The sequence below is a fragment of the Siniperca chuatsi genome, linkage group LG14, assembly GCF_020085105.1.
Source record: "Siniperca chuatsi isolate FFG_IHB_CAS linkage group LG14, ASM2008510v1, whole genome shotgun sequence".
Taxonomy (NCBI): Eukaryota; Metazoa; Chordata; class Actinopteri; order Centrarchiformes; family Sinipercidae; genus Siniperca; species Siniperca chuatsi.
The window spans coordinates 18457664-18475532 of NC_058055.1; the positions used below are offsets into that span (position 1 = coordinate 18457664).

The following is a 17869-nucleotide window of genomic DNA, read 5'->3' on the forward strand; positions in this document are numbered from 1 at the left end:
TATTTGTGAAAACGCATAAAAAGGGAGATTTCACTGCTTTTGTCACGTCTAGGCCACATTTGACCAGGTCCAGATCAAAAGCTGTAAACTTCCAGCAGTCTGTGTTGGCTTGAATCCCAGAATTGCCACTTGCAGCTATATTTATATTACAAAATATATAAGTCCAAAATTCTTTCTTGGCAATATTAATATTTATAATCCTCCTCTAATACTAGGAATTCACAACCTCCAAATTATTATTTTTTTTTTTACTCATTTTGCTATTGGAGTAGGGAGGCAAGTAATTATTATTTTGATCATTTGTCATTTAATCTGTATAGTCACATTTGAGAAATTGGAACCATTTTTAGCTTGAAAATTTACTTAGACAATTAATCCACTATCAAAATTGTTTCCAAATAATTTTCTGTCCAGTGATTGATTAATCGACTCGTGTAGCTGTATCACAGTGTGTCAAAATTACAAGTAAACGTCCTCCTGCTCAACTTTACACACTAGGGTAAAGCAAGGACCTGACACACATAAAAAGCATATCTGCGCTGTCACTAACAGGTGTCATGGGACTGGACTGGAGTGGAGGAGATCCTTTCGTTACAACTAATGAAAGGCACTTAAGCAAATGTCCACAGTTTACAAGGTTACAGGGTGTTGTAGCGTGTTCATGACCAACAATAAACTGAAGCCTCCATTCATCGTGTCTGAAAACTGAAGGCTGAAGATAGACACTGTGTTCACTAATAACGAAGAATGTCTCACAGCACATGCTTTTTTTTTGGTCAAGATTTATTTTTGCTTTTTTTGGTGATGTGGCAACAACAGCAGCACCCAGAAGGCGATTAGTTGGACCAGCATTCACACTGTTACGTAGAAAAAAAAAAAAAGAAAAAAAAACAGTACAAGGCTACCAGAGAACAACAGACAGATCATTGCTTTTGAATGAGAAAAGCCAAACAATTAAATCCTGCACGACAGTAACTTATAGGATCTAGTTTCAACATACAGTACAAGTAAACTCAACAAAAACTCTCTCCTTCCTTTTAAACTTAAAACATTATAATCCAGCAGTTACAATTATTTGTAGTGGAAAAAAATACACTATTTGTCATGTATAACTTGGAACAATCCATGTTCGTTTACATGTGCCACTATCTTTACCTTATTTAGACATACTGCAATATTTTACATTTTCATGAATCCTGGGTGTATTACTAGTTTTCTTCTGCACAGCCACTTTACATACAATTCTTCACATCTGACATTCTTAGCTTAAATGTGCTCAGGAGATGCTGAACAAAACAATCTTTAACATAATGGCCATCAAAGCAACACGGAGAAAGCAGTTTCCAGCCCACACTCACAACTTTTGTGTCATAAAGTAGTCCATTCAATATTAATATTATGCAATATTTTTGTATTCAAAGAAAATGAGAAATGACATGCCGAGGAGGCTAAATGATGAATAGTATTGATTAAGGATGCTGCTGTCTGTGTCTTCAAGAGAGGCTACTGTGCCATCAATAATCTCAGAAGAAAGACAGAATTGGGGGCGAGTAGCAGGAGAAACGGGAGGCGAAACTCAGGGGTGACAGCTGCAACAGTTAGTCAATGTCCATTTCAGGGAGCTTGTTCTCTGCCGTTCCCTTTTCCGTGCCTGCGGATGTGGCTTTGTCTGGGTTGCATGGCTGGCTCTCTGTTCCCTCCTGCCCGTTGACTGGCCCATTCTCCGTCTTCTCCTCCTTAGGAGGCTCCACCTTGGGCTTGGGTTTGGACACCACAGGGTTGCAGGCCGAATAAAGCTCCTGAACGCGGAAAAAGAAAGCATTCGTTAGACGAAGACTTAGAGATTGCAGTGGTTTGTGTGGGGCTGGCAGTTGTTCTAACACTGGCTGTGTGGCGTCAATATTTTCTACAGCTTCGTAGAACATACACTACCTCAATTACTTGCCGTGGCACTGAGTGCATACAAGTTGCATGTGCAAACATGACAACATAAAACAATGTTGTAATTAGTACTCTCAGTACCTTAGCCTTGGCCTGGATCTCCCAAACTTTGACCACTGGTTCCAGAGTAAGGTCCTGACTATTCTGCTGGTTCATCTTGCTGTTCATCCAGACCATGGCATCGTTCACCTGCTTGTCCACCCGAGTCACGTCCAGCTCATCCAGGTGATTGTACTGCTCATCCTGTTGGGAGAAGCACAGGTAACTTATGCCACCTGCTTGGTGATTGTTCAATAGTCTAACCTACAACCACATTAACTGTTCTTAAAAACTGCTTTATAGCAATTTTAGTGTCCCATGAGAGCTGCTGCTTTATTATATCACCAACAAAATCTAACTAAGCTGGCTCTCTGTGCCAGGTTACCTTTGCCTTGTAAGCTTCAATGATCTTCATGTACATCTGGATCTGTCTGCCAAACTCCTCAAATGCTTTTGGCCTCTCCTCAGCTTCCATGTATCTCTCATAAATTGGCTGGCCAATTTTCTGTAAAAGAGGAACAACATCAGGTTTAGTCAGCAAGAGAAAAACACTGAAGAACCAAGTCACCACTTAATGACAAAATCAACTAATTAACTTCTGAAAAACATTCATATTGTTGAGGATAGAGTAATTCTCCAAGTTTAAATATTGCAATATGAATATCAACGTTCTATTAAAATCACAGAGCACAGGAGACAAACATATTGCTCACCACAGTCATCTTAACAACACTTAGAAACAACTGTCCAGTCACACACTACATGGCTGGTTACCTTTAGTTCAGCCAGTTTGTCAATGTAAACTTGTTTCTGTTGGTCCTCTCCGTCTTCATACAGCCAATTCTCTGTGTCCTCAAGTTTTAATGAGAACGTGTCACGATCCTACATGAAGTGGGAAGTACAAGAAGTAAGATTAAATTCACAATTTATAAAATCATGAAATACATATACAGTATATCTGAATTTAAGGTTTAAACCCACTGGAAGTTGCTCTATACTCACAGCTTCAGTCACAAACTTCTCCAGGACACCGTGCAGTTTATCCCTCATGTCGTACACATACTCTTCTACGTTGTTCTTTGCGTCGTTCCTCTCCTTCTCTAGTTTATCCTGCATGATCATCTTGCCCTGGAAGAGTCACAATGAAGGTGCTCCTGATTAGTCCGCAAAAGCGTAGCAGTGCACACAAACAAATTCAAGACGGGACATCAAAATACTTGAGGATGGACCAAGACAGAAAAAATAAAATGATATTTGGTCACCCACTTCCTGATATTACATAATATACCAGTCATACAGAACATAAGAATAACAATTAAAACATTGGTGAAATGTTACAATCATGTTATGGTATCTAAATGATTTTAAGTGGGAAAGTTAAGTTAAATCTAATCCACCTCTACAGTAAATCTTAAAATAACAATGAGAAAAAAACCCTCATGAAGGCAAAAACCTTCATGAACAAGTTTGGAATTGTAAGTAGTTTTAGAGTATTATATCATTATTATGTCATCAGATAAAGCACGGCTATTATATTATAACCATAAATATAAAGTGGCCGACAGTCATTCCTTTTTGTTTTAAATAAAAAGCAAATGAAACCAGGACCAGTAAGTCTCACTAGCACATTGCTTGGACAAATACTGTGAGTGCATGCTTGACATTCCTGGTGATTTTTAGAGCATTACCTCATTCTCCACAAACACATTTAGTACGTCACTGGACAGCTGCCAGTGCAAATTGTCTTCTATGGGCAACTCCACTGTCTTCGTTTTCACTTTGGGCTTCTTCGCCTGAGGGGGCTGGTCGTTCTTCTTCTCCTGCTTGGCGTTGTCCGTCGTTGTCTGAAAACAGAGAGATGAAAATAATTTTAGTCTGTGCAAATACTACATAGGCATAACTATGACATACCTAAAGCACATGTTAAATGTTCAACATGTGCTTTATCCAAGGATATGTGTTCAAAAAATTCAATGGCCGTCAATCTGAATGATCTTATTATTCTCAAAAAGATGTCTTTACAACATAAAGCCTTGTGTGACAGTCAGTTTAAGCCTCACTGGAACCTCTCTATTGTGCTTTTTAAATACACAGGCAATTATTTTAAATTTATTTGTCTTTTAGTGGGTGTATGTGAACATTTTCAATAGTTATTATTCTCTTTAAATGTTTTGTTGTGGTGTTATTGTTACAAACTCCCCTTGAACTCACCAAAACATGTTCTTGAATAAAAATAAATGGGTTATCACACCAAGAAGTAATACTGAAATGCCAAATCCCATATATGTTTAAATACAATAAATTATTTGTGTAATGTGTATATGTGTGTGAAAATAAACACAATATCCTTGGCTGACTGCTAATCATCCAGTGTGACTTTGTTAATATGAAAGTTAGGATACTTAACGCAACGGTTACCTTAGTGCTGGGCGATATGTATATACAGTATATCATAACAACAACTATTTCCATATCATGCCAGACCAATATTATTCCTGATACATGTCATTTCTATGAAATGCTTATATTCTCAATTTAAAAACTAGTCATGTGATGTTAAAACGGTTCTAATAAATCTATATAAAACTTGTTTGCTAAAATGAAATTTGTTTATTAGAAGAACCTGCTCTGTGTCGAGGCTATCATCCAAGTGTAATGTCTTCAGTCCTTAACCTGAAAAAGTTGGAGGGCACTGTGTTTCCCACAGATTGACATATTATTTGTGTTGGATCTGCCAAACAATGGACCTTTGAGGATTGTTTGTATTATATTCATACTATTTAAATCTAATAGTTCTTAGATTTTATTGCCAATGGCAGAGCTTTGTTTTGGAACACTGTATTCTCGTTAGAACGACCCTCTGGTTCTGGCAATGTTTACCATTTAGGCGATGTAGGAATGTGTCTTTGGCTTATTTTGTAATAGATGTTTTGGATGAAACACCAAACCAACTGACAACAGGAAAAAAAATTCTGTCTACAATGGCATCACGTTTTGTTGAATTTGCACATATTGTTGTTATGGACATAGATTTTATCTTATGATTGGCAATCGTACCACATTTCTGCCCTCCCAGGGTATATGCAGGAATCCTGAAGTTAAATTTAATACCTTTTAAGACCTTTTTTAAAAGACCCATTCCATACATTTTAAGACCTCATCGCCACTTCGAGTTGAATAAAATGACTAACTCCTATTTGTTTACACTGGAAACGAGTGCACTTGCTTTTCACATTTGACAGGCTTTTTGGGTTGCCACTTGCCCAGCGCTTGTAGAAAGCAGCGTAATTCTGCCACATATAATATCAAAACTATTGACATTACGGTGATTGCCGTATCGCCCAGCACAAGGTTACCTCCATCTCCTCGGCCTCTGACTTCTTGTCTCCGTTGTCTCCACCCTGGAGTTTCTGATCCTCCTGGTCCACCTGCATTTTGTTCTGACACACGGTAACAAAAGAAAAGACGTATGATATCAACGTAACATATGCCATTGTGTGGCTGGTTTTATGCAAACTCTGGGTTCAGACAATTGCAACATGAGCGTCCAGAGTCAAAACCAAAAATCACTGAGACACACCACCCAAAAACATATTTGTAGGAAGCTGTAACACTCATTTGACTTGACAACATTCAGTTGGTTTGTGCAAATCATTTCGGTTGTTGATTTCTGTTTGAGCCTTGTTCAAGATACAACGTTCTTTTCACTTTGTTCAGAAGAGGCCGCTTGCTGCTGTTAATCACACCACAGATCTAAATTATGTTTTCTAGGCTTCTCATAGGTCGTATTTGATGCAGAGGTATTGTGTTTGATAGCATTAATCCTGGAGGTGTTCATTATATTGTCACATTTTGTCAGAAGAACAGTTATGACGCATTACTTTGGGGGAAAAAAAGGCAGAATGGATGCAAATGCGTTCCAACAGTTGGCTCTGGAGCACAGATGGCGATGAACAACCCGAATCAAAATGCCAAACAAATTACAAAGAGGCATTAGAGAGAAATAAATGCAACCCCTTGAAGCTGTCTTAAGCTTGTTAAGGCAAGACATCTAAATTCCATAGTGATGACATGACCGACCAAGACCGACCTTGGTATTAAAAAACCAAGGTGTGGCCACTGGCCAGACTGATTTTCTGTGAGAACGGGTGGTGAAACACAAAGCAAACAGCATAAAACAAAACAGGAGCACCTCTGTGTGTTTCTCAGTCTCTTTCTGTCTCACACACACCCCATGTAATTATTGTCTTACACCCAGTGAAAATACTCACAGTACACACCTCCTCTTCCTTCCCTGTCTGGTCTGTCTCCATTGGTTCCTCGCCCTCAGCTGTTTTCACGACCTCTATTAGCGAGGCGCTTGATACACTGAACACACCGTGAACGTTGATACGAACTTTCACCTTGACCTTTGCACTCTCCCCAGACGCCTGAGGAACCACATTCTTGATCAGGAACTGGCCTGTAGGGCAGAGGAAAGGGTCTAAGGTTAGGATATCCTCTTATATCAATGTGGAAATCCAACACATTAGAATTAAATAGCAAATACATTTGGGAGGCTAAGTGGAATCACAGTATAAGATACTGAATATTTGTATTTTCCAGAAAATGAAATTATTTAGTAGTTAAAATGAACATGTTTTAGCAAGATTGTATCAAACATCTTGTGACTAAAAGCTGGATAGAGTTGGTTGATTAATGTATACATGCTTAAAGGTTGGCATCATTCTAACTGCAAAGTAGCTGCAACTACTCAAAACTAGGAGCTAACAAAGCTGACATGGAGCAGGAGCATATATGAAAGTTAAAAATTAACTGTCTCTAAGTTACTTATAACTGGCACACTTTGGACTTCTACTTGCAAATTACAGATTTAATTAATAAATACAAAATATTTCCAGAGACAATGTTTCACTTATAACTCTATATCTATACTGCTTTTTTCATGAAGTATAAATTTAGAACTTGTAATACCTATAGTGGCGCTGGGGTAGGGCAGCTCCTTGGGGTTGTTGTAGTAAGCTTCAAGGGTAAAGGGCTCTTTCCGAAAGAAGGTCAAAACTTTGGAGAAGGGCGCTGCATGGTTCTTTGGGAAAACCTCACAATCACTGTAAAAAAAAAGCAGCAGGAGGAGGTCAATGAGACAACAAAAGTTAGAGAGACAGAATCTTACAACTAAGATCAGGGTTTTATAGTGATGTGGAAATTGTCATTAACTGTCTGCAAGCCAGTCTTTCAAGACTGGGAGTTATTATCCTAAACACCATTTAAGCAAGTATTTTACTTAAATACTTGATACTATTATTAGAAAGAATTTTGTAAAATATGAATGCAGATAGTGGGCGTGCACAGGTACAAATGGACTATGGGCATGTGCAGGTGTGGCAGAAAATCCTGCAGGTACAGGTAAATGCGTCTGAAAAAATAGTGGCAGCATGCAGGTTTTGTCTCAAAAATAAAAATAAAATAAAAGTCCCATGCAGACTTCCAACCTTGTCTTAACTGCAGGTTTCAGGAAGATTTTTAAATTCATATTCACTCATATTTTAATATTGAGAGTTGTTCAAAACAAGCCTATTTCTATCTGAGTAGTTTCACTTGTGAGACTATCAGTGGGAACTATGGTATAACAGACATAATATAACAGAGAGGAAAACATTAAACTGATATGGTAATGGCACTCTAGACATTTTAATACTGCAAGGCCTTACATTATAAGCCCAAACCCTGTGATATCAATGGAGTCTACTGATACCCATATCAACAATAAAGTCAGGCATTAGCTTTGCAGAACCTTTTCAAGCATGATGTTCAAATTCAGGTTGTGTCCAATACGTGTGATGAATTCTCCTGTTCTCCCTGTGAGATTCAAACATGAAATATAACATGATCCTAAATCCTTATTTAATGTTCTCAGGTGACACTGAGAGATCGTACCTCAGTCCCTCCTCTGCGGCTGAGTTCCATTTTAGGGAGATGGAGTAGGGAACAACATCTGTAATGGAGAACTCTCTGACTTTGAATGCTGGTGACAAGATAGCACACTGAGGAGGAGAAAAATACAAAAGTTACCAAAGCTCAAAGTTGTCTTGAAGTGGCTTTCTTATTCTGACCAACAGCAATAAATTCAGTATCCAACCCAAATATTCAACTTCCAATCATAAGAAAAAGAAAAACAAGATTTGATTTACATTTGTGAAGCTGTTACCAGCAAATGCTTTGTATTTTTTACTTAATAATATAAATGACTAAAAACACTACATAAATCTAGCTACAAAAAACACATTAAAATTTTTTAACACCTGCATTAAAAACAAAAGAGTTGCGTCACTTAAACATTATGTTTTTGTGCATGTCTGTCATATTCCTCCCACTGGACCAAAGTGTTAGTCATGACAGGTGAGCTGTACCTGCAGAGCGCAGCCTCTGGCCACGGCCTCGTCTGCATTCAGGGTGGTGCTCAGCTCTTTGCCGAAGAATTTGCTGATTCGCTCTTTGATGGCGGGGATTCTGGAGGCAGCGCCCACGATCTCCACTGCATAGACATCTTCCTTTTTCAGCTCTGGATACAGGAAGACAGGAGACAAGGATGATACAAAAGAGGCTTGTTAAAGTTTACAGAGTAGCACTTTCCAATACTCTGATCGAAAACATTGTGGATACTGAAATAGCAGTGTGAACAGCACAGCAGTCTTAAGCTAAAGCCACACGTGTGTTTACATAAAAAATTACATCCAGGATATTTTTTCTTCAAAATTAATATCTTTTTGTGAAAGCACATTACTCAACAGCACTTAACACTACAACTCTGGAATACCCAAATATATATTTTGGTGAATTATTTGCTATATGAGTGCTCAGAATGAACAAGCAAGAGCAAGCAGAGATAGAGAAGAAGCCAGGAGTGATTAAAGGAAGGCAAGAAGGCAGGCGTGCTGCCAGTGTCTGGAGGGAAGGGGTGTCTCAGAAAAGCACATGACTGAACCTTGTCTATGTGAGTGTGCACGTGCTGATGGGGATAGTCCAGCTGCTATTGAAGTCAGATGTACTCACTGGCTTGTTCCATGACGCTGCGCAGGGGACCCTCTACTTTGGCCAGCAGCCCCGCACACATCTCCTCAAACTGACCTCTGGGGACACACGGTCATAGATTATTAATAGAGTCACACACACTCAGGAAAAACCCACATGTGCAGAGAAACTAACAGTGTGAGACAGGCAGACGGATACCTATCGGTACCTATAAAAGTCATTTCTAATTATATCAACAATTTTTTTCCTTTAACATTCTGAAACTAATCCATAGAAAAGAAAACTCAAAAAGACTGTTAATGCACCACATAATGAATAATTACAGCAGACAGGGAGCTTCATTTTCACTGGTTCATCTACAAGATTACAGTGTTTCTCAAGCCCTCATTAATGATTTTTGTTATACCTATTGTTGTCCTCTTAATTATCAAAGTAACTTTGTATCTCACCTGTTAAGTTTACCGGAAACGTCTATGTCGTTCATGAAGCACTCAATGTTGAGAGGCAGGTCGGAGCAGTTGGCACTCATCAGCTTCTTGAGCTTTTCGCACTCTTGGTAGAGTCGGACCAGCGCCCGGGGCTTGGACTTGACGTCAAGCTTGTACTTTTTACCAAATTCCTCACAGAAGTGGTTGACCAGGATGTCGTCAAAGTCCTTCCCGCCAAGCTCGGAATCAAACGCTGTAGCCAGGATCTGACGACGTAGGAAGATAAGGGGGTAAATATTTTAAGTGATGGCAAATTATCTAATTACTGGACAAATATTTCATATACTGCATATCTGTATGTCTAGGATGGGTGCATGTGAGAATAAAAAAAATGAAGAAAGTAGACTTGTGCTCAACATTTTTACTCATCTATTCAATATGCATGTTTCAATTAAACAACCTTCACTAGCTACATTAGGTATCAAGGTATAAAGTTTTGTCAGGTTAAGGTCTTTCTATTAAATTCTCACATTACTAAAACAAATGAAGCAGCAAAACACAGCAACAACTGGTAATACCAGCATTTTTTTTTTTTTTTTTTTTATAAATCACTCTCTGGTTTTGGCCTTGGTTGGTTGCAAGGCAGCCCTCATGTATGGGGAAAATTAATTCCTAATAAGCAATAACGTGTACAGCATTTGGGTTAAATGTTCTTTTCTGCTGATTGAATGTTTCACCTTCATTCTTCTTTACACTTCAGCAAAATTACCATGAACAAATGATTAAAAAACATTGCTAGGTAGCACTGCTTAACATTCTATCTATCTATGCCCACAAGAGAAAACACTACCAAGTTTTGGGCAAAACCGACAAGAACGTAATGCTGTATCATCATAACCTGCCCTAAAACCTTTCCCCCTTCAGTATTGCTTTTCAAAGTGGGTACAAATTATTCATTACTCACCTTGAGCTTTCCCTTGTTGAAGGCACAAACTGACACCTGGTAACCCGAGTGGCCCAGGTCCACAAACACCACTATCCTGGGCTTCTCTTCTGGAGCTGGCAGGTCCTGCTTGTAGATGCCATATGCCAGAGTCACTGCAACAAACAAGCATAATCTGGTGTTAGTTTGGGCCACCAATGTATCAGCATGCCAGCACAATGTATTTCAACTGACCTATGCCTAAACTATGTCTGACCTACACAAAAGTGTCACCAGTGACTACATACAAATAAAAATGTAGGCCTTGCTTTATGTATTTGTTTCACTGTATCTGGTGGGAAAGTTACAAACTAAAACATAAATCAGAGTTTCAGCATGTTTATGAATACATGCTCCAGCACCACTGTGACATATTTACATGGATCGATAGCTATGGCATGGCTCAAACCAGTGTACTTTTACTCAGCAATGACTCATAGGCTACACTTTGCGATACACTTGGCTAGAAGATGACAACTCAATACTTTCTCAATAGAGGCGACGGGTGCAGGACATTAAAAAAACAACATATCTCACAAAAAAAATAGCATCTACATGTCATTTCCCGGCAGTGTTATAATTGTCTAAAAGCCCAATAAGGGATAACTAGTTACAATGATTCAGATGCTGCCTGACCTGCATAGAGTATACTGTGTTTCAATGTACCTGCAGTGGTCTCATTCATTAGTCGTAGACAGTTGAGGCCTGCAATCTGAGCTGCATCCATGACAGACCTTCTCTCTGTGTCAGTGAAGTAGCTCGGGACCTGGGAGGGGAAAACCACGCAGTGTTAATACAAAACATTAATGAGTCTCGGTGGGTGAAGATACTAGTGTCGATAGTCTGAATGAGGGCCACCAATGACAAACTAGGATTACTGCCCCGCGGTTGTATGCCTCCACCAACCAATCAAGTTGCAGTATTTTATCACTATATTGATGATACATATGGATGAGTGAACATACATTGTTGAATTTAAGGATATCATAGATGTATTGGCTCAACAACTACACATGTACTTGATCACTATGTAAAGATGAACTCAGAGTATAGCTACACAAAATGTTTTTTTAGATGCAAAGCCTCTCTATGAGCTGTTGGTGAAACTCACTCACTCACAGGATCACGATTAGTTAGGTGTGCTCCAATACATTGTTTGCAGTCACGTGATTCCGATAACGCTCGAAATTCAGAATAAGGCAGGAAGTGAAAGGCAGAATGGATGAGATGGAGGAAGGTCTGTACTGTGCTAGTTATTGTTTACTCATTGTGTCGTCCCAGTCAACATGTGTGTGAAATCTGGAATCACCCAATTCATTCTTAAAGTATGGCTAAAAACCTATTTTGATGTCACAATGACCTTTGACCTTTGAGTCAAAAGTGTCACCTATTCAGTGGACCAACTGTGAAATATGGTCACAATCTCCCCTTCTGTTCCTGAGTTATGGTGTTGAATAATGGCCAAAATTATGATGTCACAGTGAAGTTGACCTTTGGGATAAAAAAAATGTCAACAGTTCATCGTTGTATCCCGTTAAACATCTGTGTGAAATTTTGTCATAATTACTGCATCAATTAGTTATGGCCAAAAAGGTCATTTTGAGGTCACAGTGACCTTTGACCCAAATGTGTCACCAATTCATTGTCCGACCAACTGTGAAATATGGTCAATTCTTGAGTTTCTTTGACCATCAAATTCTAATCAGTTCATCCTTGTGTCCAAGTGGACGTTTGCGCCAAATTTGATATATTTATTTTGATAGATATCGCATTCACGAGAATGGGACGGACGGACAACCCGAAAACATAATGCCAACGCGGAGGCATAAAACATTTGTACACATGGTATTACTGTAAGGCATTGATAAGATGCCAAAGATGTCCACAATTAATCCCCTGCATCACAAGATGTCTGGATAACGTTACCATGTTCGTTACTCTGGGTGCCAAAACAAAACATCTCCTTGTGGAAAAGCTCAAGGGCTAAATTTAGCTATTGGCCACAGTAATAATAACATGTTATCCATCTCTAGGGCTGATGCAAACTGTAGATTTAGGCTCAGTGAAAGTAACAGCCAATCTGTGTGAGATCTGTAACATTACATAACAGATGCTGTTGGTGAATTCATATAGTGAGCACAGCATCACACACACACACACACACACACACACACACACACACACACACACACACACACACACACACACACACACACACACACACACACACACACACACATCCCACTCTTCAACAAGGAGGCAAGAGAGGAAATAAAGCTTTCAGACAAGACATCTGGTGAAGTGCTTAGAGCTCAAAATGTCACATGAACATGTGGTAATACATTTATACACCTTGGAGGCAGCTTTCACTGGGCATTTTATAACCCAAACTACTTGAAAATGCAGGAGGATGACATCAATAGCTGCCACTCAAAATAGCCGGATGTAAATGCAATGCTCCATATAAGTACAGAGAATGGCATAAAGTACAGTAAGTAAAGTGAGTCACGCATCTCTTGAAGCCTTGTCAGTGCAATGTCACATCTTTAAATAAGCCGTGTGCAGGGATACAACAAGTAAATTAACACCTCCTTAGACATTTAAAGCCAATTAGATAAGATATGTTGCCTCAAAAATAAGCCTAAAAAACATCCAGTTGGACCTGGATGAGCAGAAAACAAATGCACTGTACTGACAAATCTATTTAAGAAGTTTTATAGATTTTCAGACACCCTGCTGAAGCCATAAAACCGTTGCGGATGTCTGCAGAGAGATGCTTACCGAGATGACACAGTCTGCCACTGGTTTCTTCAGTGCGCTTTCAGCAGTCTCCTTCAGTTTGGTCAGCAGCATGCCAGTGACCTGCTCGATGCTGAACACTCTCTCCTCCTCCATGTACATCACCTAGAGTTGAAGAGAATTAGGAAGATGTTTACTCTTGAGGCAAACCGTTTAAATAGCTTATAAATAGCTTTAAATAAGATTTTATTTTCATTAATAATGAAAAACCACAGTTTCATTGAAGGCATTTTACAGTAACAGACTGAAAGCACATAAAAACAGGCCCCCACAAGACCCTAAGTAAATAATGTATAAAATATGTCAATGCAATCTGAAAACTCTTAATACAAGGAGTGATTTTTTGCAGGCAACAACAGGTTGACGGAGTCTTCTCAGATTTGTCATTTCTTCTGCTCTCATTTATCCTAAGCACTCACGTTAATTATCTCCACAGGGACATAAAAACATGCTGGGCTGCGTGTTTGCAGTATCCAAGCCAGGCATTGTCATTTGTGTACTTGCAAGAACTCTGGGTATGTTTTGAGTTTTACATTAACTATCTGATGGCACCAGAAGTTAGTAAATACAGTACAAAAGATTATTTCTTACCACAGCATAATGTTATAAGAGAACGCCAAGGAAGTAAATATAACAGATGAATAGAGAATCTGAAGATAATGCAATAGAGCTACGATTCAGAGGAAAGAGTATTACATGAGGCACTTCTTGGAGCGCCGCAGGTCAGTAAGAGGGGGGAGCAATATAGTCAGGAATGAGCTGCTGTGTTTTCTATGCTTTCTCTCTGATAAATTTCTAATAACTGTCCTTTTTACTTTTGATTGCCCTAGTACAGCATACAGTACCGCTGATAAATACAGCACTCGGTTGTTGAGTGTGCTAACTCAAGCCTCACTTTGACCATTTGTTATAAATGATTGCTTCTTTTTCTCCCATTACTTATGGTTACCTATGTAGTCACCACTACAGCAGAGGCACCACAATGTCCTTAATCTTACTTTTATACCGGTGGATCCAGAGGGCATCTGTGCCAGGTTGTACACCAAGTTAGACTTGGTTGACTGGACATAAGGGTCTGAAAATGCCCTGCCATGGAATCGCTTGAAGCCCTGCACCGTGTTCTGACAGTTGGTCACCACCTGGACATGATGAAGGAGGCAAAAGAGGAGAAAGTAAAAGAAAATGAAGTTACAATAATGAGCATTAAACTTTCAATTTTTTGCATTTAATTACAAGGAACCCTAAGGATGTTAACAGGGTGACTGAATTGATTTTACCTGGCTCTTTGCAGCTGCTCCTATAGATCGATTTCGTGGTCCAAATGATACAAATGACCTGGAAGACAACAAAAGAAAATGTTAAGCTACAACCTGACATGCTATTACGAGCAAGCAGTCTAAGCTTGTATTTGTATCATCCACACATTTGTGAAAAACAGATTTACTTGTCAGTTAAGTTATTAAATGGTCTCATGCCTACACATGACATTTTAGAGCCCAACCCACATAAAACTGGACAGACTGTTTCCCATGTCTACAGTAGCAACACTGGCATTTTGTTACGGTTTGCAGAGAAGTAAAATTCAATGTGTAATATGGTCAGGATTTTTTACCCAAGATAGATCAAAACATTTTCCAAAGAAAGCTTTGTTGAAACCAGGATTGTGGCAGCATGCAGGCTTGTTAAGATCCATCTCTCACTATTCACACAGTACTGTATGAACAGTCTGAAGTGGTGTGGTCGGTTCGCTTGTATCCCAGCGGACTGTGGTCTAAACATGCCTGTCATCATCATCCCTATCAAGCACAGATGTCAGAGCTACACTCACTGTCAACACGAGTGCTGTCGGTGATGTGAAACAGGGGTCAGCGCAACAAGTTTCTGAAGAAATTGGCTCAACAGGCACTGGGCCAGATCTTGATCCCAGAACAGAGAAGTAAGTTGAATGACGTGTTTTGAAGGGTTTTTTTGCTCATTTTTAGTGATGTGAAGGGAAGAACACAGGAACAAAAGAACATTCAGAGAAAACTAAAATGATCTAAAGGAAGAAAATTATAGTGGAAGAGCTGGAAAATTATTACAACGCTTAAGGATTATTTAACAAAGACGTTGTGGACTAGTTTTAGGGTAACACTTCTAAAAGGCAATGTTGCTCACTCTTTGACTATTCTTTTGATTAAACATTAAATCTTAAAAATTTCAAAAACATCCCTGTCACAAACTTATTTAAATGATTATTTAATTTTAAAAGTTATAATCTATTATCTTCCTGTCCATTGACTAATCCAATAAATCAACTAATCCAGCATAACTAATTTATTACACACAGACTCGTTTGTAAACTCAACAAAAATCATCTCAGGTAATGCTTCCTATTCATTTCACAATAAGTGTCAACAATGCAAGCTCCTTAAAATCCATGACTTTTAGATATGTTAATTTATAAAGCCACAGGATTTAAAACCTTAAATACCTTTATCCTCAATGGCTTGAACGTTGGTTTCAATTGAAAATATTTTCTATGACTTGGTATCGAGTTCACCCCTTTAGCATAAAGGAGGCCTGCTTACATTATTTTCCCCTCACCATCACCAAATTGATTATCCAAGGGAGTCAGCATATTGTAAATTCTCAAACAAGTGTTATTTTCTTTTCTTACTTTTACATATCATCAGGGTATGGTACATATTTCAGATAACTCTATGTGAGCTTTTTAAGGCATTTTCAAGATTTTGCTATATTTAAAACATTAGATATGTAGTGGAGAAATAAAAATGATTGCTAAACACTCTATACATAAAGTAAAATTTAAGGGTTTTTGTTCATTGTAGGGCAAAGTGACTAAAATGTATTCACTTTTGATATTTTGGACCTTTTATTTTTTCTTACAGTTCAAGAAATCATCCTATATGATACACAGATTATTATTATTTTTTTAATCAGTTTGTTTGTTTTTAGTTTGTTTTGTTTTTTTAAATCAGTTTACAAATACTACTCTGGAACAATGAATTTCAGACTTTTCAATATAAGGCCCGAATGGATTTAATTGATTTTCATATTCCTCAAAAACCTGCAAGCAAAATATCTGATGAAATAATACAAGATCTCTTTAAAAAGGAATAGTTTATAAAGACATAGTCTACTAATGTGTTAGCAGTCATATTCCTGAATTAATTCCCCTACATAGTACATGCAGACATGTCAACATCTTAAAAACGATGCAGGACCTACAACTACTGTGAGTACAAAGTGTACAAATGAGCTGAACTTGGACAATATAAAACCAAACACCTTGTTGACAACATTATTTAAAAACAAATACTTTTTTAAAAGTTAATATAAGCAGTATATCTCTTTAAAACAAGTCGTTAAACTCTTAAAAGGCACTCAAAATTGCTAGAATATTCCAACAAGCGTTTGGCTGCTGACGTCATCGCAGAGAACATAACGCGAGGCGCACGGTTTGCCACAAGGGGCACACCGGTTGGTCGGAGCTTACGCCTTCAAGAGATGAACAACATTAATTAGAAGGGGGAACACCGCCCGGTCGTGTTCGCCGGGCAACCAAAGACCGTTATCAAACCAAACAGTACTGTTAATGAAAAAAAAAACTGTGAGCTTAACCAACTAGCTAGCTCACTGAGGCTCCGTGGTTGATGCGTGAACGAGCTGTGTAAGTTAAGGATGAATTCTAGATGGTTCCACGTTCACCATGGAAACGTTAACAAACGTTTCACTGATTTACTCAAACTGAAAGGCAGATTGATTAGCCATCACATGACATAGGCAAAGATACTCTACTCTTATTCTAAACCGTCTCTGACATAGGTGTAAGTTTAGCTAACGGTAGCTTGTCAGTAAAGCTGCATTCACGTGCCTTACACCGTACCTAACACCGGTGAGACTGTTAGAAACAATAACTGTTAGAAAATAAAATCGCTCTCTTCTGTAGCTATTCCCTCAGAAGTCCACTAAATCATACCTGCATTTTAGGTACTTACGGTGTGCATCTGTCGCTGTACTCGTTAGCGACTGTCTCGATCCCTCCGGCTCGGGCTACAGCTACATAGCAGCTTTGAAAGCCCAAGTCAAATCCCACCACTGACATCTTCAGCGATACGACTGTCTTCTAGCTATAACGTTGTCTACGGTTGGATTTAGAAAAATAAAACAAACGTACAGTTTAGAAATTGTGTAAAAGTCAGGTAAAGTAGTTGTGTTAAGTAGAGCTGCTTCTAATCATAATCCACACCGCTATTACCGGTGTCTCTGATCTGTGTGCTGGCAGGCTGCAGCAGCAAGGTGGTCTTACTGACTTCTCGCCTGGAGTCATCGCGAGATTTACGTAGTTCTAGATAGCTCTGGACCTTTCTATAACCATGTGCAGGATTGTTCTCTAATATTCGAGGCTTTGGGGGAAATATTAGATTCCTGAGTTAAGATTTACTTTGAATGCAAATTGCATAAAGAAATCAACGACTGATTAATTTGATGATGCCTGCAATCAACTAGGTGGGAAAACAAAAATAGACTGGCTGTATGAGGGTGTTGAAAGTATGAAGTCATATTTTACAAGTCTAAACACAGTTTAAACCTTTGAGTGAACAAACCACAGCTACACATTTAATTTTTACAACATATTTAGGCT

At 38.7% G+C, this 17869-nt stretch overlaps 1 protein-coding gene across 2 annotated transcripts; it reads right to left on the bottom strand.

Annotated features, from left to right (window-relative positions):
* Positions 1-762: 762 nt before the first annotated feature.
* hspa4a (heat shock protein 4a) lies at positions 763-17535 on the bottom strand. Of its 2 annotated transcripts, none has more exons than XM_044222883.1 (19): positions 17223-17535; positions 14499-14556; positions 14220-14360; positions 13204-13326; positions 11089-11188; positions 10405-10538; positions 9462-9706; positions 9034-9110; positions 8391-8542; positions 7918-8024; positions 6955-7088; positions 6261-6442; positions 5337-5420; positions 3669-3824; positions 2983-3108; positions 2755-2862; positions 2366-2485; positions 2023-2184; positions 763-1799 (listed from the first exon to the last, which is right to left on the bottom strand). In XM_044222883.1, exons 1-19 carry the CDS (start codon positions 17327-17329, stop codon positions 1599-1601), a joined length of 2517 nt encoding a protein of 838 aa, XP_044078818.1. In that variant the 5' UTR covers positions 17330-17535; the 3' UTR covers positions 763-1598. The 2 variants fall into 2 exon arrangements, with proteins under 2 accessions (XP_044078818.1, XP_044078817.1); XM_044222882.1 differs by having other exon boundaries at positions 6252-6442; positions 17223-17534.
* Positions 17536-17869: the final 334 nt, after the last annotated feature.